This window comes from Hippoglossus hippoglossus, chromosome 18 (genome assembly GCF_009819705.1).
Source record: "Hippoglossus hippoglossus isolate fHipHip1 chromosome 18, fHipHip1.pri, whole genome shotgun sequence".
In the NCBI taxonomy this organism is placed as follows: Eukaryota; Metazoa; Chordata; class Actinopteri; order Pleuronectiformes; family Pleuronectidae; genus Hippoglossus; species Hippoglossus hippoglossus.
Window position 1 is genome coordinate 1,344,114 of NC_047168.1, and position 21,529 is coordinate 1,365,642.

At 39.0% G+C, this 21,529-nt stretch overlaps 3 protein-coding genes across 3 annotated transcripts in view; all 3 read right to left on the bottom strand.

Moving 5' to 3' along the window:
* Window positions 1-410: 410 nt before the first annotated feature.
* The window catches only part of LOC117779199, a 54,458-nt gene continuing 33,339 nt past the window's right edge, over window positions 411-21,529 (bottom strand). Inside the window, exons 5-7 of the mRNA XM_034615200.1 lie at window positions 2,142-2,300; window positions 1,776-1,898; window positions 411-1,508 (exon numbers count right to left, since the gene is read on the bottom strand). Of these exons, the coding sequence (XP_034471091.1) occupies window positions 1,470-1,508; window positions 1,776-1,898; window positions 2,142-2,300 (321 nt within the window). The 3' untranslated portion in view covers window positions 411-1,469. The remainder of the gene's footprint in view (window positions 1,509-1,775; window positions 1,899-2,141; window positions 2,301-21,529) is intronic.
* On the bottom strand, window positions 4,040-6,059 carry LOC117779192 (aggrecan core protein-like). The gene is made up of 4 exons (XM_034615188.1): window positions 5,877-6,059; window positions 5,248-5,420; window positions 4,771-5,145; window positions 4,040-4,656 (listed from the first exon to the last, which is right to left on the bottom strand). Exons 2-4 carry the CDS (start codon window positions 5,282-5,284, stop codon window positions 4,271-4,273), a joined length of 798 nt encoding a protein of 265 aa, XP_034471079.1. The 5' UTR covers window positions 5,285-5,420; window positions 5,877-6,059; the 3' UTR covers window positions 4,040-4,270.
* LOC117779194 (L-selectin-like) lies at window positions 15,578-17,716 on the bottom strand. The gene is made up of 4 exons (XM_034615190.1): window positions 17,534-17,716; window positions 16,913-17,085; window positions 16,436-16,810; window positions 15,578-16,321 (listed from the first exon to the last, which is right to left on the bottom strand). Exons 2-4 carry the CDS (start codon window positions 16,947-16,949, stop codon window positions 15,948-15,950), a joined length of 786 nt encoding a protein of 261 aa, XP_034471081.1. The 5' UTR covers window positions 16,950-17,085; window positions 17,534-17,716; the 3' UTR covers window positions 15,578-15,947.

The following is a 21,529-nucleotide window of genomic DNA, read 5'->3' on the forward strand; positions in this document are numbered from 1 at the left end:
TAGAACACGTAAAGGCTGCTGATCAGGCAAAAAACTCTTTTGGACACGACTCCCCTCTGATAGTAAATTAGTGATTAAGCTTTAACAAAATGAACAGTTATCAGAACTTAACTGTGAATGATCTTATGAGCTTACTCCTGTACGGATGTGTGCACCTGTGATGATTCTGATTTGTTCTAGTACGTGAAAAGAAATGGAGCAATCGGCCATTTTCTTTTCAAATCTTAACTCATTGATGCTTTTGGATCAATTTGTAAATTTGTTTTCACGAGAGTAGTGCGCTGTAAATACTAAACAGTAGTATACCGGATTAAATACCAGCTGTGCTTCAAGGTACACAGTGACATGTCTTCTCACATGCTGAAACCAAATCAGTTTTTTCCCAAAGAAAAGCAGCAACTGCAAACAACTACGGGTTAACTTTTTTATTGTTCACAGTTAATTGCAGTGACAAAGGAAAGTGTGAAGCGTTAATAGGTAGTGATCGTTATAAAGTTACCAACAATCTGAGCACAAGTATTTTTTAAGCAAAGCGTAATGTGCATAATAAGCATTAAAATGAAATGTAATTGTCGTCTCCATACAGTTGAAATATTAACCTTCTCTAACCTTCAACAGAAGATATGGTTATTAATAACATGTTCAGTTACTTGTCCCCATTTCTACTGTCATCCAACGTTTTCACAACATTACTACAACTGTAGACTACGACCCTGTTCATATCCTACCTGGCATTAACATGCATGCTGAGTAATCCAGTCCCATGTCAGCACAGGTCAGTGATGAATGCACCTAGGACATATTGGGCTCCGACCACACATTCAGAGATGCGGCCACATTCTGTCTGCAGTGTGAATAAGGAATGTTTCTCCAGGTGTAAACACACATACATCCCTGGAGTCTCAGAATGGATGTTAATACCTGGTCTGAAGAGGGCCTATGATTAAACCACATGAGAAAATGAATACATACAAAAACAGATCTAATGGAAAAAGTGTTCAGTCATATATGTGAGGACATTGTAATTTTACTAACACTAAAGCTGCATGTATTGTTTTCATACCACTCTGGGGCACTAGGACAAGCTGTAAACAAAACACCGACATATTATCTTATAAAATGATTTGCTTCAGCAAACAGTGACAGTGGGAGTCCTGCTAGTTCCTGACTTTCTGTTGCTGCTTCCTGCTCCATGATCACCTGCTGCTCTCTGACTGTGAGTGTCCGCTGGCTGCTCCTGAGCAGACAGTGAACAAGTGGTTTCATCCCATTTTTAGCTTTCAACAGCTGCGACTTCAAAAAAAGCAAAACAACGAGCTCAAAGAGGCTAAACAGGAGGAGGAACTCCGGCAACACATTTCACATTACACACCATAAGTCATGTCGTCCACTGTTAATATAAAAAGTGTTAGTGCAGCTTTGACATTAGCATTAGTGTGTGACTGTGCATCCCTTTTGTACGCGTCTCCTCACTGTTGGACGGCGGGGGCTTGTACAGTGATCACCGTCTGGGACAGGGAACAAGGACAGGAGACATTTAAAACAGAATGAGCAACTACTAAAGTAAAATGGTTAAGTAACTGTTAAATCTTTAGACTTCTAGTTTCGTGGGCCCCTAATGTAAATCTCTGTACAATTCCAAACCCAGCTGGTTTGGCCCTGATTTCTGGATTTAACAGGTCTTTTCACCAGTCTTTCTTTTGCGTTTGGTATGTTCAGGCGTTATTAGGGAAACCTAGAGCTGCTGCAGCATCCCTGGCATGGTGTCTACTCACCATTTTGGGGGCTGGTGAGCAGCAGTTGACCACTTTGCAGCAGTAGGTGGCCAGAGTGACGGAGATGGCCAACAGAGCAGCCTGGATGAGCACAGACTCAACAGAAAAGTGGGAGCGGATATTCTGAAAGTGAGACGACGTTGGCAAAGAAAGAAATCAATGAAGGAGGAAATATCAAGTGTGCTTTCATCTGCTTTCAGTCTTTAAAATGGACAGATATTTCTAAATCTATCCAATAATTGTTTTATTGTGGTTTCAATTTTATGTTAATGTTTTTTTTTTTTTAACATTCACATTTACATCAAACTTGATAGACACGTGTAAATCTGATAAATAGTGTTTTAAGTAGTTATAGTAATAAACCACCTCAAGGTTATGGCAGATTTCGCCAATTCGAAGTGTGCTGTTGTCGTAGTGATAGTGCCAGCAGTAGATGGGTGAGTCGTCCATTTTAATCAGACAACAGATCAGGTTGAACAGGGACGCGCCACTCGCCACAATCTGCATCCCCAGACAGGCTCTCAGCTGAAAGACACACACAGCAAAATACAGGGACACAACTTTAAACACAGTTCTCTCTAGAACAGGTGTCTTCAACTTTTTTCAGGCCAAGGACCCCCAAACTGATGGAGAGATGGAGCAGGGACCCCCTGACTCATCTCCCTCATGGTTATTTGATGTCATCAAACTCTGTATTACATCTGTCCTGGGTCTATGAATGTGTTTCAGGGATGATGTTGGAAACTTGCTGATTTCAGAATGATTGCTTTCACAGCAGGGTCATTCAGGTCCAGAGGAGTCCTGCAGCTTCACTTCAAGAACGAGGAGAGAAAGAAGGTCTGTCTCCTCCGCCCCTCTCTCTCCTCTTTTCCACCCACCTCTCCGCCCTTCCACCATTTTTCTCCTCTCACCCAACCGGTCGAGGCAGATGTTGCCCACACTCAGTCTGGTTCTAGAGGTTTCTTCCAGTTAATGAGGGAGTTTTTTCTCTCCACAGTCGTCAGTGCTGCTCATAGTGGGAGCTGTTGGGTTTAGCTACAATGTTATAAGGTCTCAGTCTTCCTATGTAAAGTGCCAAGAGATAATATATGTTCAATTTAATTATATCTGTATCGCTCCATATCACAACATACATTATCTGGAGGCTCTTTACATTGTGAGGACATGTTGTGATTTGGTGCAATACAAATAAAAAGAAATAGAATTGAATTAGAAATAGAACGTGCGATAGGGCATTTTGCAACAATTCAGTTGCAAATTGCAAGGTGTCTAAAAGAGTTACCCCTTACATATGGAAAATGTTTTAGAGATAATCTCGATACAACAGATGATGCTCGGTTACATTGTAACCTTGGTTCTCTGAGTGAAGAGACTATCTCTCCCACTCTAAGGCCTCTCAGAGACATGTGTCAATCAAACTATCAATGGATTTCACGCCAACACAGGTGTTTTATAGGTGAACTGCAGGGCGTGGCCGGGCAAGCTGGTGTATATAAAAGAAATGTCTACGCACCTTGAGAGCAGGGGGATCATTCCCCATACATATAGAATATGTAATAGAGTGGAGAGGTAGTCTCTTCACTCAGAGAACCAACACACAATATAACCAAGTGTTCTGTTTACTTTATGTTTCTGTACCTCAGGTGTTTTCTAATGAGCAGTGAAACATTATTGTTACATAGATTTTTTTATTGTATTCATTACCAAAGCAATCCAACATTATCATTTCAATTTTAATGGTTTAAATAAATAGCCTAAAAAGCCTGCCCCTTGCAAATATGATGATCAATACTGCCGTGGCCAATTGATTTGTCCACTATGACCTCATGTCACGGTTTACCAAGAAGGAAAATGTCCATTAAAAGTTATAATTAGCTGGTCATGTTTGGAGATATGAGGAATTTGGTAACAGGTAGCGACCTCTGCTGGTCACTATTTCAATACATATATTTAATGAAGCTACTTATGTGTGCTGATGAAGGTATTTTAAATCAAAAAGAAAATAGAAGAACATATAAGTAATTTATTTATGTTGCATGTACATATATTTATTGATTAATTTATTAATTTACACATTTTTTGTCTATCTACATAATCTTACCAATCCATTTTCTATAAGACAGGGGTTTCCGAAAAACCAAAACCAGTGAATTGTAAAGTTTTTTTTGTAATTTTGCTTTTAAATCTGCCACAAAAAAAAACTGCTGATATCTAAGAGCTGAAATCTCATTCACAAGGAGAATTAGTGAAGGAGTCTGAAACCAGACAGAGTCAAAATGTTCCAAAGTGTCAGTTTGTCTTGAAGAACCATCACAGAGCAGATTAATGAAGTGATAACATACAAGTACATCACAAGACATTTCTAGATTCTCTCACTGTAAAGAAACAATAGACAGAACAAACATCATCCAAATATTCATAAATGCATTAATGTTATAAGAATCACTATTGAGACAATAACTGTTTTTCTAATGTCAGGATGTGTTCTCTCTCTTTCACTCAAGGAAGCACCATCCACGCATGCTGTAGCAGACAAATGGTTTTCTTTCTTTACAGGGAAATAAACTCCAGTTTCCTCCCTTCTCCAAATCTGCAACACCACATACGACTTTCATCGAGCCAAGTGGGTTTACACCCTGATACCAGGAGCTGAATGAGTAGTTACTCCCGTCGGACCAGTAAATCTGAGGATCTCTGTACAAACCGATCCATGCCCATTTGAGAGGTTTTATCAAGTTCTTTATATTGTTCTTTATCTTGTCTCTGTCAGTGTCGTTCCTCACAGTGGCCAGATCTGTGTAGTGTTCTCTGCAGTGCCTCTGAGCCTCAGTCCAATTCTTTGTTGTATCCACTAGCACAAAGTCAGAATCCTCTAATGTTCCTGCAGTTAAGTTTGAGAACAAAAGAGGGATTGTTGAGATCACACAATGGTTTTCAAAATCACATCTTATACATTATGTTGTATAGTAAAGATCAATATAAAGCACATCATTACCTCTGTAGCAGACAAATGGAATCTTCCTATGGCAGCCAATATCATACCATGTTGCCTCCTTTCTCTGGACCACACAGAGCTCATTGGCTGCTACATAGTTTGGGTCAGGAGACTCCCAGTTCCTATATTCAGCTCCACTCTCGTTGAACCCATCTGACCACTTCCAGTCAATATGACTGTACAGGCCAATCCAAACCTCAGAGCTGTGACCAGCGGCAGAAACTGTGTCTTTAAGTTTCTTCATTTCTTCAGTGTTTTCAATAGTGGCCAGGTCTGTGTACGTCTCTCTGCAGTAGCTCTGAGCTTCAGTCCAATTCATTTCATCAGACACAAAGTGGTACTGATGGAGGAGGCATGTGGAGAAGGTGAGGCACCCTGAGGATGAAACCAGTTATTTTTGTTATGTATGAGGACTCAAATTAATCTCTATATTCAGATTTCCTGTTAGACATCATACAAACAGTGAAATTCACTGACCTGAGAGACACAAGACACCAATGAAGATCCCTTCCATCCTGATGCTGCTCTGTGGACTGTCTGTGCCAGTGTTCACCACTAACACCAAACTGAACTAGTTCTAGTGTAGATTTAGGGAAATGTAACACCAGCTCCTCCTCTTCTACTGAAAATAGTCAGTGTTCTGTTGAACTCTTTATGCAAAAAGGTAAAGATGCAAACAACATCTAATTCCATCCAATCTGTAGATCAGATGAAAATAAGGATGATATAATAATAATAATAATAATAATAATAATAATAATAATATTATTATTATAATGCTAATATCTCTGCATTATTTATATATCTTTGCATTATAACAACTATTCTGACAATAGTTCCTGGTCTCTCTCTCTCTCTCTCTCTCTCTCTCTCTCTCTCTCTCTCTCTCTCTCTCTCTCTCTCTCTCTCTGCTCACATTGAATCTGGTTCTCACGGTTTCTTAGTTCTAGTAAAATAGTTTTTTTTCTCTCTACAGTCGTCAGTGCTGCTCGTTGTGGGAACTGTTGGGTTTCTCAAAAATTTGACAAGGTGTCAACTTTAAGTGCATGGGGATAATCTATTTTATGATTTGGTGCTAAACTAATCAAATTGAATTAATTCATTACCCAATTGCATATCCTCAGGCTGTAACCCCACTGGATATTGAAGCCTGCCTTCAGGTATCCAGTGTTCATCTTTACAACATGGATGTGTTCATGGAGACACAATTTGCACCACATGTCTCAGATCCAGTCCTTCTAGGCCCGAGCACCAACTCAGCCCCAGCATGTTGTGTGTTTCCTGATCTCAACCAACATGATAACTCTTCTTTCCAGTGTTCTGGCTGCTTTGCATTGTAAATCCTCTCTGGCAGGAGTTCTTTGTATTCACTCATCTCCCTCAGGGTTATTTGATGTCATCAAACTCTGTATTATATCTGTCCTGGGTCTATGAATGTGTTTCAGGGTGGATTTTGGAAACTTGCTGATTTCAGAATGTCTGCTTTCACAGCAGGGTCATTCAGGTCCAGAGGAGTCCTGCAGCTTCACTTCAAGAACGAGGAGAGAAAGAAAACACAAGTTTACAGTGGTACTAGCTTTGTGAAGAAGTACTTGGATCTTTTATTCACAACACAGTGAGGAACCTCTGGTCTCCAGGCTGCATGTTGCCCACAAGACAGTTTGATCAGGCCTGTCAGACAAATCACAAAAACAGAAACTCAGAAATAAACTTCCACCCTGTGGTTGTTCGCCACCTTCAACCTGTGCAGTTTATTTCTGCATACATTTAGTTTTTCTGGACTCATATGAGGTCACCCTGACCTTTCCAAATGTTTACAGATTTTTTTATACCCAATGTAATGGACTCATTGTTTCCCACAATGCATCATGAAAAGTAGTGTACAACCATTGGTCACTAACCAAACAATATATACCATCATGCATTGCACTCGTGGTGGAGAGACGAGAGGAGTGATGGAGAAAAAATGCGCGGATTAGCGTCTGAAAGCTTTTTTGTTCTTTTCCGATGAGCTCACTATATAGTGCTCTATATAGCAGTCACTTTTTGTTTTTGTATATTTGTGTTTTTGGATTTGTACTCTGTATTTTAATCTTCCCCTTCCTTGTTTGTCCCTCGCCTCAGTTTAGTTACGTCCATGTTGTGCCATTTCCTGTTTTATTGTGACCTTCACTTCCTGTTCCCCCCATGTGTCATTGTTGGTCACTTCAATCTTGTGATTGTGTGCACCTGACCTCATGTGTTTCACCTGGGTTCAGTTATTCTGTCTGTGTCAGGTCGTCTCTTCACTTTGGTTCTGTTCAGTCCAGCTCCTGTGTCTCTGTTTTGAGTTTCAGCTCTTGGATCACCTGAGTTCTCTAACCAGCCTTCTGAGTGTGAGCAATTCAATTTGTTGATTAAGTATTTTTCCCTGCACTACTTGTTTTGTTCTGTTGCTTTGGCAGCATTTGTGTTCAGTTATACAACAAACGTGACATTAACGAGGCAAAAAAGGCTTTTTGTGAAGTCGATGACCTTGAACTACTTTCAGTTGTAATCAAATCATCCTTGAAGTGAATATTTGTGTTGGATGTAAAAAATTCCCTGAAGGTGTTTGTGATATATCACATTCACAAGAACATGAGGTCACCGTGACCTTGACACTTTACCCAACATCGTTTCAGTTCATCTCTGAGTCCAACTGAAGCTTCGTACAGAATTTGACATGTGTTCATAAAAATGGGGCAGACAAACAACCTGGAAACCTCCACCTAGATTTTTCTGCATCAAAGGAAAAATACACATTAAACATTAGACCAACATGTATTTCAGTGTGGTCGCTTCTGGCTGAATATGTCTGTCAGGTCATGGTCAAGACCTGTCAGACTGTCCAGAAGAGAAAAGTAATGAGTTCAATATTAAGGACAAGCTAGCTTGGGGGGTTGTTCTCTAGAGGCTTGTGTAGTATTTTCATAAATCAGGGGCCACAATTTACACAGAGGGGCCAATGATATATCAAACATCCATGTCCAATTCCTGATTCAGCAAGATGCACATTTAAAGATTCAGTGTGTAGAATTTGGTGAGATGTGGTGGTGCAGTTGCATATTGCAGCTGAGTTCCCCTCACAGCTCGCTCCCCTTCCAGACCCACTCCTGATGTAAATATAAAGTATTTAAATATAAGGGGTTCATTTAAGGGGGAAAGAAGTCCACAATTTTTAGAATTAAGATGAAACACACTCGTTAAAACATCAGTAGGATTATTTCATATTCATTTTCTGCCAATCATTCCTTTCACCAAAATCTTACAAACTGAACCTTTAATTTATTCCATGTTTACTTTAGCACTATAGCTTTGAACACAAACCAATAAATCTATTTTGAAATTTTGTTCTCATTCAAGCACATTGTGTTCTTCCAAAAAACCTAGAAAATAAAGTTATTAGTTCATTTAGACAACTGACAGGACATTACCTCAGGAAACATGCAGCTGGACTGGGTGAGTTGTGTGATGCAACAATATGATCGATATTTAAATTCCCATATATTAGTCTTCACTATACCTGACAATCATGGTCTCAGTAGCTGCTTCTTTCTGATATCTCTGTCCCAGCTACTATAATGGGGGAAGGTTCCTGATGCTCACAGAGGAATCAGGGCTCCTCCTTGGTTTTCACATCATGGACCATAGAAAGAATTCATAAAATGTTGTTGTGGGTCCAGGAATTTTTTCACTTTCTTTAAGATTGCGAGATGAGAGTGTTTGATAACATTTTTGATGATTTCTCAGGAAATAATTTATGTAGCTTGACTAAAAAAGAAATCAAGCATGATTGGTGCAACTTGGTTGAATTTAAGGGGACTGTTGGGCCTTGGTGGAGTTATGCACTTTACTCAGTGGCATTGTAGTTTGATTATAGGGTCTAAAATTCCCACCAAGCTTATGTTTTAAAGCTGTGTTATGTTTGCAAGACATCCACAGTGAGCAAGAAGCGAATCGGAGATTTGTTGGTGGTAAAATCCGCGAGTGCATCTGCAGGACTGTTTACTCCCTTTGTCTGTGTCTCTGTTTGGCCTTCTTAGACCTTCTCTTGTCTCAAACTCTGAGGCTGTGTTAGAGCTGTGCTGAACCGGGATGGAGGAGAACAACATGTTCCTCTGAACTACCCCCTGACCCCAACCAGACTGAGACTGAGACAGACTCCTGCAGTACACCAGCCAATCCACTGGTCAGTTACACTTTCTGAAAAAGTGAAAGTAAAATTCATTAAATACCCTGAAATCAATTAATTTATTTTTAATTGTAAAAGATACTTCCTGTAAGTGGCTACTCTCAAAAAAATTACTCATTGGGTGAACTCAATTCAATTGTAGCTCCAACTCAATTTAATAAAATCCCTGCAATATAATTTCTTCTCATTAGTCCAACTAATTCCTCTCACATAAAGCTAAAATAACATTATTACATTAACTAGTTGATTAGTTAAGTATATTTACATAACACCAACTTATCTTTTTTAAAGGCAGCTAAAGTAAAATATCTACATAGATGATGTTAAATTGATTTTAGTTAGTCCAACACAAAATTATATAATTTGGAAATTAATCAGGTAATATTGCTTTTCATCTGATCCCCCGTTTAGACGCATGAGACAAACCTTGTTTGAGTTTTTTTTTATTTTAAAAAGCTCAGAAACTGGCATAGTAAAAACCAACCAACATTGACAACTTTTTTGTTTGTTCTACATACAACAAATATCAACAAACTGATCAGGAAATAAAAGCAACACAATCCTGACAGTAATCCTGAATTCAACATCAATACAAATACATATATTTTTATACTTATAATATATTAACTTTTACTTGAATACACTTTTCTTTAATGCTAAACCTTTTGGAGTGCACTGGAAACAAATGGTAATCTTAACAGCTCTGTAGCAGAGTGACTTGCAGCATTAAGAGGCCAAGAAAACTACAGTGTTCTCCTAATATTCAACATGACATCCATACAGCCATAAAGAAGCCAATTTACAGAGTAATGTCTCCCCTTGGGTCCATGCATCTAGCAATATTGATCACAATTGTTCAGAAATAGCCATTCACCAGTTTGACTCTCATGCCCAGCTCTGTAGCTGGTGACAAATAAATGCCTAGCAATCCCCCAGTCCCCAAAACAACAAGGCAATAAACTTGTTGGTCTGTAAATGAAAACATTTCCAGACCAACAGAATCCTGTTTTATCTCATCATAACTCATTAAAGCAATAATTTAAATGTGGCTTCTAATCTGTAACAGAGTGACTGTCAGCATTAAGAGGTCATTCACAACCAAAGAAAACTACAGTAAAATCGTGTTTATGTCCATTTGGCCTGAGTTGAGAGTCATGAAGGTGACAAGGCAGCAGTACAAAAGTGGTGTAGAGCAGAGTCAAAGTCACATAGATGGAAAGGGGAAGTTATGTGGACAGAATTTCCATATGTGAACATACTTCTCCCAGCTCATGGAAATCCAGTCATTAAAAATGTCGGACCCAGGAAAACATCACTGAGGTCGCAGAACTTTGTCGGCTGTGTTTCCCGCTCATGCAAACAACTTTATTTTCAGCTGCTGTATCTTTGCATTGAGCTTGTGCCAATTCAAATTCATTTCTGAATAAACTGGAAAGTGTACTTGAGGTTGTCTGGAAAGCTCAGATCAAAGCATTAATGAGCCCAAACAGCATGATGAACCCCATTATCACCCTTCCTAAGTTGTCCATGACTTTGATGCCTTCAATCACGATTCCCACGTCCTCTGGCTCCACATCTCCATCTCTTCAGATAGTGTATATCCACATGATTGCGAGTGCAATGTCCCTCTCTGCACCCTCAGTGGCGGAGGCCTAAACAACCCAAATACAAAACACTTTTTAAGTACAATGCTGAACAACACAATAGAAAATTACAAACAAAAATATAAAGTAGAATTCTTACATGAACTGCAGTTTCATAGAAGGAAGTTCATCAGTTGTCGGGTCAAAATCTATGGAAGCCCATTTCAACGTGACGAAGAAAAATAAAAATCCTGTATCTCATTATTATGACTTAGTATCTGATAATAATCAGATACTAAGTCATAATGATGACACAGAGGCGCTGCCGGTGAGAACAACTGACAACCGTGACACGTTGTGCCGACGTTATGCGACTAAAGACTAGTGGTTATAGACCTGAGCAAGTCACCACTGTAACTCACTTAAACCTTTAGTGAGTTACAGTCACTGTCACTCTGCAGCGAGGAAAAGGCGGTCATTACTAGCTAGCTAGCCAGATTGCCCGCCAATTCCGATTTGACTAAAAACTGAGCAAAAGTTGCCTGGATTAAGTTTTGACGGCTGTTGCGCATATTTCGGTCAATATTACGGAATGCACATTATTTGACAGCAGGAAACATTAAATATATTTACTCACCAAGGTTTGGTCTTCCACCTGCGGCAGTGACTCTGGCTTGCAGCTCAAAGCAGACTGAGAAAATGGCCGCCAAAGAAAATCAGGAGAATCAACCACTAGGGGCGGTCCCCCAATTAAAGTCATTTATTTTGCATTCATGAATGTGATGAGTGAAACAATTAAAATATTTTGTCATACATCTGTAAAATATGTATGTACACTATTTAAATGGATATATATTAATAAAGCAAACAATATTTTATACATGTATTTGCAGTTCATACTCAAACACTCAAACAAAAGCTTGTGTGTAAAAACCCTGGTCATCAGGGCATGGAAGCTCTCGGATGGAGAAAGGGCTCGAGCCTGCAGCCTGCTGGGCCTCCAACGTGCTACTGTAACATCTGTAAGAGACGCTCCTTCCCCACGAGGCTTCAGGGAAGGTAAGAGAGGGAGGGGTTAACTGTTCTACATATAAACTGTGCTTTTAGGAGAGTACATTCATAAAGACGTGTGGAAGAAGCAACCTACATATCTAGATCATGAGTACACACTAATACTCCCAAAAACATGTAGAAAGTCTTGCTGTTGATATGTTGCATATAAAAACAAGATTCTACATGTTAGTGATAATCAGTAAAACTATCCCAGGGATATTCCAGCAACTGAGTGTTGTACCTCCATAAGGTTCAATCAATCAATCAAATGTTATTTGTATAGCCCATATTCACAAATCACAATTTGTCTCATAGGGCTTTAACAAGGTGTGACATCCTCTGCCCTTAGACCTCAACTAGAGTAAGGAAAAATAACGTAGAAACCTCAGAGAGAAAGTTGAGAGCTTTGTGTGAGAGCTCAATGTTTCCTAATCTCTACAAACAGATTTTGTGTGTGAAGTTGTTTAACTTCCTGTTTCATTATAAAGTTGTAGTTTCATGGGTTTGACTGTTGATGTCAGAGACAATTATTTAAAAAATGAACATGGAAGCAGAGGCCAAGGGAGGACTGTTTGTGACCTACATTTCCCATAATGCAACTTAAAAGCATTTTTCTTTGCACCTGATAACTTCCACCTCCTTTTAAACTCTACTCCCTCAGTTTATAATTCAGGGTTTCAGTTATAAATAAGTGGTTTTCAAACTCAGGCCAAAGTAACCGCTTTACAGATCTTCTCACACCCACACAATGAAAACTGTTTTCACAGATGACTTTATATGAGTGTTAACGTGAAGCCAAGAGTCTTGACTGCCCCCTGGTGGCTGACTGAAGTACAGGCCATACACACTGCCCCCTCAATGTTAGTGGAGTGAAATGGAAAAAGCTAAAATGACTTGATTGACATTAAGAAACTTGTACTGTAAGGGAAAAGGGGGGACAATGTGACAATAAAATTATTAAATTCAATATGTTTTTTAGATGTTATTAATCACTGCATATCGAAATCTGTGTCCTTGGATGCCAATCTTTTTTTTCTCCTAATGCCAATCTTTTAATTAAAAAAAACCCCACACTGCTCAAGCCAATCAGAATCGAGCAGCCGTTGAATCAGAAAGTTGCTGTGTGCCTGAGAAATAGCTAGCTACCTCCTGCTAAAGGCAAAAATGGACACATTTTTAAAAAGAAACCATCAGACAAGCAGAGTGAAGATGACACAGCTGCAAATCTGCCACAACCATGGAATACCACCTTGGCATCTAAAACTCGGAGGAATGAAATCTCTTCTTCCATTTGCCACCACATACCTCTGCGAGTCTGGCTTTTCTACATTGCAGGTATTGAAAACAAAGCACAGAGCATATCTACAAGTGGAGAATGACATTCGTCTGACAGCCATAAAACCTAGGATAGATAAACTGTGTAGGAGCCACCAAGCCCACCCCTCCCACTAGTGAGGGACCAGGTATACACACAGAGACACACATACTTGTATGACAAGCACTGTTTATAACGGGAGAGAGATACTGAATGTAAAGAATAACAAAATAGAAAAACTAGAATATATATGTATATCTAAATGTGTTTACAGTTAATATTACTGTACAGAAATTACAAGGAATGTTTAAAACACATGACAAATTATTAATTATTTAAAAAATAAGGGAAATATATTAAGAAGCTGTATGTTTAATTTTGGATATTTGGAAGTTTGGGAACCCCTGGCATAGACCATGAGGTCCAGCTGGTAGACCTGTAGCTATGCTAACAGGTAGAGGCACATACATCTAGACAATACTGTCAATAACAGGATTTACTTGAGCTGTATTAAAATAAGATCCTATATGTCAGGTCATAGTGTATGTATGCAAATACATTCCTCAGATATTTCATCCACTGCCTGCCCTAAATTAATACAATCCACGACATGATAATGATTATAATAATGTCCCATTGTTTCTCTCAGGATTGTGTCATGTATACGTGAAGCCATTTCACACAATCAGCAAGTGGTTGTGATCACTTTTAAACCCCAGACGGTCTTTTATTTGTGAGCTGATATAGAGAAAATATTCTTTCTTTCAGACTGTGTGCCAGTGTTGCATGGTTGTCTGCTATAAGAAATGTTAGTCTACTTCATTCTGTTTTAATACTGGTGTGTGTGTGTGTGTGTGTGTGTGTGTGTGTGTGTGTGTGTGTGTGTGTGTGTGTGTGTGTGTGTGTGTGTGTGTGTGTGTGTGTGTGTGTGTGTGAAGTAACAGGACATAGTTCATAATTATTGTGTTTTTTCTCTCCCATAGTTTTGTATCTTGGACTCTAGAGCTGCAGAATCCAGATCTGACACTCAACAACAACAAGAAGTGTGATTATGATTTATAACATCATTGCATGCATATCACTCTTATCATTGTCATTTTAACAACTAGTCTGAGCTTAAATATGATGCGTATCCAAATGTTCCTGGTCTGTCTCTCCCCTCCGTCTCCTCCGCCCCTCTCTCTCCTCTTTTCCACCCACCTCTCCGCCCTTCCACCATTTTCCTCCTCTCACCCAACTGGTCGAGGCAGATGTTGCCCACACTCAGTCTGGTTCTGAGGTTTCTTCCAGTTAATGAGGGAGTTTTTTCTCTCCACAGTTGTCAGTGCTGGTCATAGTGGGAGCTATTGTGTTTAGCTACAATGTTATAAGGTCTCAGTCTTCCTATGTAAAATGCCAAGAGATAATATAAAGTTCAATTTAATTATATTTGTATAGCTCCATATCACAACATACATTATCTGGAGGCTCTTTACATAGTGAGGACATATTGTGATTTGGCGCAATACAAATGAAAATAAATTGAATTGAATAGAATTTGAATTGAATTAGAAATATAACGTGAGATAGGGCATTTTGCATAATTTCAGTTCATTTCTGAAGGAAATGATTCATGGATCTTGATAAAAAAATATCAGGCATGTTTAGGGGACTGATATTTATGAATGTGTGCAATTTGGTGCAGTTTAGTTAAATTTATGGGGACAGATAGGCCTTGGTGGAGGTTTGCACTCTACTGAGTGTCATTGTAGTGTTCACAAGCTGGACAGAGTGGCCATCCTGTTTACTTTGACCTCTGCATCTTGCAGGGCCAATATTTGTTTCCTTTGCTCAGTGTTGCATCTTGAAGACTAACCTCTGCAGCCCTGCTGCCTCTCTGGCTTGGCCTTTGTGTACTGTGGGGCTTTGACCTGGTTGGTATGAAAATAGTGTGCATTTGTAAATTGTGCATTTGTCAAATACCGGCTTGTGGGATGTATCGTCTCTTTGCAAGGTGTCTAAAAGAGTTGCCCCTTATGTATGGAAAATGTTTTAGAGATAATCACGATACAACAGAGGATGCTCGGTTACATTGTAACCTTGGTTCTCTGAGTGAAGAGACTTTCTCTCCCACTCTAAGGCCTCTCGGAGACATGTGTCAATCAAACTATCAATGGATTTCACGCCAACACAGGTGTTTTATAGGTGAACTGCAGGGCGTGGCCGGGCAAGCTGGTGTATATAAAAGAAATGTCTACGCACCTTGAGAGCAGGGGGATCATTCCCCATACATATAGAATATGTAATAGAGTGGAGAGGTAGTCAACTGGCCACTGCCGTGGCCAGTTGATTTGTCCACTATGACCTCATGTCACGGTTTACCAAGAAGGAAAATGTCCATTAAAAGTTATAATTAGCTGGTCATGTTTGGAGATATGAGGAATTTGGTAACACGTAGCGACCTCTGCTGGTCACTATTTCAATACATATATTTAATGAAGCTACTAATGTCTGCTGCTCAAGGTATTTTAAGTCAAAAAGAAAATAGAAGAACATATAAGTCATTTATTTATGTTGCATGTACATATATTTATTGATGCATTTATTAATTCACACATTTTTGTCTATCTACTTAATCTTACCAATCCATTTTCTATAAGACAGGGGTTTCCGAAAAACCAAAACCAGTGAATTGTAAAGTTTTTTTTGTAATTTAGCTTTTTAATCTGTCAAAAAAAAACTGCTGAGAGCTAAGAGCTGAAATCTCATTCACAAGGAGAATTAGTGAAGGAGTCTGAAACCAGACAGAGTCAAAATGTTCCAAAGTGTCAGTTTGTCTTGAAGAACCATCACAGAGCAGATTAATGAAGTGATAACATACAAGTACATCACAAGACATTTCTAGTTTCTCTCACTGTAAAGAAACAATAGACAGAACAAACATCATCCAAATATTCATAAATGCATTAATGTTATAAGAATCACTATTGAGACAATAACTGTTTTTCTAATGTCAGCATGTGTTCTCTCTCTTTCACTCAAGGAAGCACCATCCACGCATGCTGTAGCAGACAAATGGTTTTCTTTCTTCACAGGAAAATAACCTCCATTTTCCTCCCTTCTTCAAATCTGCAACACCACATACGACTTTCATCGAGCCAAGTCTGTTGTAATCCTGATACCAGGAGCTGAATGAGTAGTTACTCCCGTCGGACCAGTAAATCTGAGGATCTCTGTACAAACCGATCCATGCCCATCTGAGAGGGTATATTATGTTCTGTATCTTGTCTCTGTCAGCGTTGTTCCTCACAGTGGCCAGATCTCTGAAGTGTTCTCTGCAGTGCCTCTGAGCCTCAGACCAATTCTTTGCTGTATTCACCAGCACGAAGTCAGAATCCTCTAATGTTCCTGCAGCTAAGTTTGAGAACAAAAGAGGGATTGTTGAGATCACACAATGTTTTTCAAAATCATATCTTATACATTTTGTTGTACAGTAAAGATCAATATAAAGCACATCATTACCTCTGTAGCAGACAAATGCCTTCTTCATATGGCAGCCAATATCAAACCATGTTCCAGACTTTAACTGGACCACACAGAGCTCATTGGCTGCTAAATAGTTTGGTCTATTATGATGCCACCTCCTATATTCAGCTCCACTCTTGTTGAACCCATCTGACCACTTCCAGTCAATATGACTGTACAGGCCAATCCAAACCTCAGAGCTGTGACCAGCGGCAGAAACTGTGTCTTTAAGTTTCTTCATTTCTTCAGTGTTTTCAATAGTGGCCAGGTCTGTGTACGTCTCTCTGCAGTAGCTCTGAGCTTCAGTCCAATTCATTGCATCAGACACAAAGTGGTACTGATGGAGGAGGCATGTGGAGAAGGTGAGGCACCCTGAGGATGAAACCAGTTATTTTTGTTATGTATGAGGACTCAAATTAATCTCTATATTCAGATTTCCTGTTAGACATCATACAAACAGTGAAATTCACTGACCTGAGAGACACAAGACACCAATGAAGATCCCTTCCATCCTGATGCTGCTCTGTGGACTGTCTGTGCCAGTGTTCACCACTAACACCAAACTGAACTAGTTCTAGTGCAGCTTTAGGGAAATGTAACACCAGCTCCTCCTCTTCTACTGACAATAGTCAGTGTTCTGTTGGACTCTTTATGCAAAAAGGCAAAGATGCAAACAACATCTAATTCCATCCAATCTGTAGATCAGATGAAAATAAGGATGATATAATAATAATAATAATAATAATAATAATAATAATATTATAATGCTATCATCTCTGCATTATTTTCATTATAACAACTATTCTGACAATAGTTCCTTGTCTCCCTCTCTCTCTCTCTCTCTCTCTCTCTCTCTCTCTGTCTCTCTCTCTCTCTCTCTCTCTCTCTCTCTCTCTCCGCTCACATTGAATCTGGTTCTCACGGTTTCTTAGTTCTAGTAAAATAGTTTTTTTTTCTCTCCACAGTCATCAGTGCTGCTCGTTGTGGGAACTGTTGGGTTTCTCAAAAATTTGACAAGGTGTCAACTTTAAGTGCATGGGGATAATCTATTTTATGATTTGGTGCTAAACGAATCAAATTGAATTAATTCATTACCCAATTGCATATCCTCAGGCTGTAACCCCACTGGATATTGAAGCCTGCCTTCAGGTATCCAGTGTTCATCTTTACAACATGGATGTGTTCATGGAGACACAATTTGCACCACATGTCTCAGATCCAGTCCTTCTAGGCCCGAGCACCAACTCAGCCCCAGCATGTTGTGTGTTTCCTGATCTCAACCAACATGATAACTCTTCTTTCCAGTGTTCTGGCTGCTTTGCATTGTAAATCCTCTCTGGCAGGAGTTCTTTGTATTCACTCATCTCCCTCAGGGTTATTTGATGTCATCAAACTCTGTATTATATCTGTCCTGGGTCTATGAGTGTGTTTCAGGGTGGATTTTGGAAACTTGCTGATTTCAGAATGTCTGCTTTCACAGCAGGGTCATTCAGGTCCAGAGGAGTCCTGCAGCTTCACTTCAAGAACAAGGAGAGAAAGAAAACACAAGTTTACAGTGGTACTAGCTTTGTGAAGAAGTACTTGGATCTTTTATTCACAACACAGTGAGGAACCTCTGGTCTCCAGGCTGCATGTTGCCCACAAGACAGTTTGATCAGGCCTGTCAGACAATTCACAAAAACAGAAACTCAGAAATAAACTTCCACCCTGTGGTTGTTCGCCACCTTCAACCTGTACAGCTGCAAAATAAACATTTAAAATTTACTTTGGGATTTTCCACATTGTTGTTGTTGTACATTTTATTCCTGCGGCAATGATGTCATTTTTCGATGCAGAAAAAATGTGCGGATTAGTGTCTGAAAGCTTTTTTTTTCTTTTCCGATGAGCTCACTATATAGTGTTCTATATAGCAGTCACTTTAGACTTTTCATTTAAGTTATGATCTTTTGTTTGGACTTTGTTTTTGTATATTTGTGTTTTTGGATTTGTACTCTGTATTTTAATCTTCCCCTTCCTTGTGTGTCCCTCACCTCAGTTTAGTTACGTCCATGTTGTGCCATTTCCTGTTTTATTGTGACCTTCACTTCCTATTCCCCCCATGTGTCATTGTTGGTCACTTCAATCTTGTGATTGTGTGCACCTGACCTCATGTGTTTCACCTGGGTTCAGTTATTCTGTCTGTGTCAGGTCGTCTCTTCACTTTGGTTCTGTTCAGTCCAGCTCCTGTGTCTCTGTTTTGAGTTTCAGCTCTTGGATCACCTGAGTTCTCTTACCAGCCTTCTGAGTGTAAGTAATTAAATTTGTTGATTATGTATTTTTCCCTGCACTTCTGGTTTTGTTCTGTTTCTTTGGCAGCATTTGTGTTCAGTTATACAACAAACGTGACATTATAATAACATTATATAATGTGACAAAATAATTCAAAGGAGCCAACATGATAACTCTTGTTTCCATTGTTCTGGCTGCTTTGCATTGTAAATCCTCTCTGGCAGGAGTTCTTTGTATTCACTCATCTCCCTCAGGGTTATTTGATGTCATCAAACTCTGTATTATATCTGTCCTGGGTCTATGAATGTGTTTCAGGGTGGACCTCAGGTAATCAAATCATCCTTGAAGTGAATATTTGTGTTGGATGTAACAAAATTCCCTGAAAGTGTTTGTGATTCATTCACAAGAACATGAGGTCACAGTGACCTTGACATTTTTCCTTAAATCACCAACATCGTTTCAGTTCATCTCTGAGTCCAACTGAAGCTTCGTACAGAATTTGACATGTGTTCATAAAAATGGGGCAGACAAACAACCTGGAAACCTCCACCTAGGTTTTTCTGCATCAAAGGAAAAATACACATTAAACATTAGACCAACATGTCTTTCAGTGTGGTCGCTTCTGGCTGAATATGTCTGTCAGGTCATGGTCAAGACCTGTCAGACTGTCCAGAAGAGAAAAGTAATGAGTTCAATATTAAGGACAAGCTAGCTTGGGGGGTTGTTCTCCAGAGGCTGGTCAAGTATTTTCATAAATCAGGGGCCACAATTTACACAGAGGGGCCAATGATATATCAAACATCCATGTCCAATTCCTGATTCAGTAAGATGCACATTTAAAGATTCAGTCTGTAGAATTTGGTGAGATGTAGTGGTGCAGTTGCATATTGCAGCTGAGTTCCTCTCACAGCTCGCTCCCCTTCCAGACCCGCTCCTGATGTAAATATAAAGTATTTAAATATAAGGGGCTCATTTAAGGGGGAAAGAAGTCCACAATTTTTAGAATTCAGATGAAACACACTAGTTAAAACATCAGTAGGATTATTTCATATTCATTTTCTGCCAATCGATCCCTTTCACCAAAATCTTACACACTGAATCTTTAATTCATTCCATGTTTACTTTTAGCTCCATAGCTTTGAACACAACCCATTAAATATATTTTGAAATTTTTTTGGAAAATAGTTATTAGTTCATTTAGACAACTGACAGGACATTACCTCAGGAAACATGCAGCTGAACTGGGTGAGTTGTGTGATGCAACAATATGATCGATATTTAAATTCCCATATATTAGTCTTCACTATACCTGACATTCATGGTCTCAATAGCTGCTTCTTTCTGATATCTCTGTCCCAGCTACTATAATGGGGGAAGGTTCCTGATGCTCACAGAGGAATCAGGGCTCCTCCTTGGTTTTCACATCATGGACCATAGAAAGAATTCATAAAATGTTGTTGTGGGTCCAGGAATTTTTTCACTTTCTTTAAGATTGCGAGATGAGAGTGTTTGATAACATTTTTGATGATTTCTCAGGAAATAATTTATGTATGTTGACTGAAAAAGAAATCAAGCATGATTGGTGCAACTTGGTTGATTTTAAGGGGACTGTTGGGCCTTGGTGGAGTTATGCACTTTACTCAGTGGCATTGTAGTTTGATTATAGGGCCTAAAATTCCCACCAAGCTTATGTTTTAAAGCTGTGTTATGTTTGCAAGACATCCACAGTGAGCAAGAAGCGAATCGGAGATTTGTTGGTGGTAAAATCCGCGAATGCATCTTCAGGACTGTTTACTCCCTTTGTCTGTGTCTCTGTTTGGCCTTTTTAGACCTTCTTTTGTCTCAAACTCTGAGGCTGTGTTAGAGCTGTGCTGAACCGGGATGGAGGAGAACAACATGTTCCTCTGAACTACCCCCTGACCCCAACCATCCTGAGACTGAGACAGACTCCTGCAGTACACCAGCCAATCCACTGGTCAGTTACACTTTCTGAAAAAGTGAAAGTAAAATTCATTAAATACCCTGAAATCAATGAATTTATTTTTAATTGTAAAAGATACTTCCTGTAAGTGGCTACACTGAAAAAAATAACTCATTGGGTGAAATCAATTCAATTGTAGCTCCAACTCAATTTAATAAAATCCCTGCAATATAATTTATTCTCATTAGTCCAACTAATTTCTCTCACATAAAGCTAAAATAACATTATTACATTAACTAGTTGATTAGTAAAGTTGATTTACATAACACCAACTTATCTTTTTTAAAGGCAGCTAAAGTAAAATATCTACATAGATGATGTTAAATTGATTTTAGTTAGTCCAACACAAAATTATATAATTGGAAATTAATCAGGTAATATTGCTTTTCATCTGATCCCCGTTTAGACGCATGAGACAAACCTTGTTTGAGTTTTTTTTTATTTTAAAAAGCTCAGAAACTGGCATAGTAAAAACCAACCAACATTGAAAACCTTTTTGTTTGTTCTACATACAACAAATATCAAGAAACAAACTGATCAGGAAATAAAAGCAACACAATCCTGACAGTAATCCTGAAATCAACATCAATACAAATACATATATGTTTATACTTATAATATATTAACTTTTACTTGAATACACTTTTCTTTAATGCTAAACCTTTTGAAGTGCACTGGAAACAAATGGTAATCTTAACAGCTCTCTAGCAGAGTGACTTGCAGCATTAAGAGGCCAAGAAAACTACAGTGTTCTCCTAATATTCAACATGACATCCATACAGCCATAAAGAAGCCAATTTACAGAGTAATGTCTCCCCTTGGGTCCATGCATCTAGCAATAT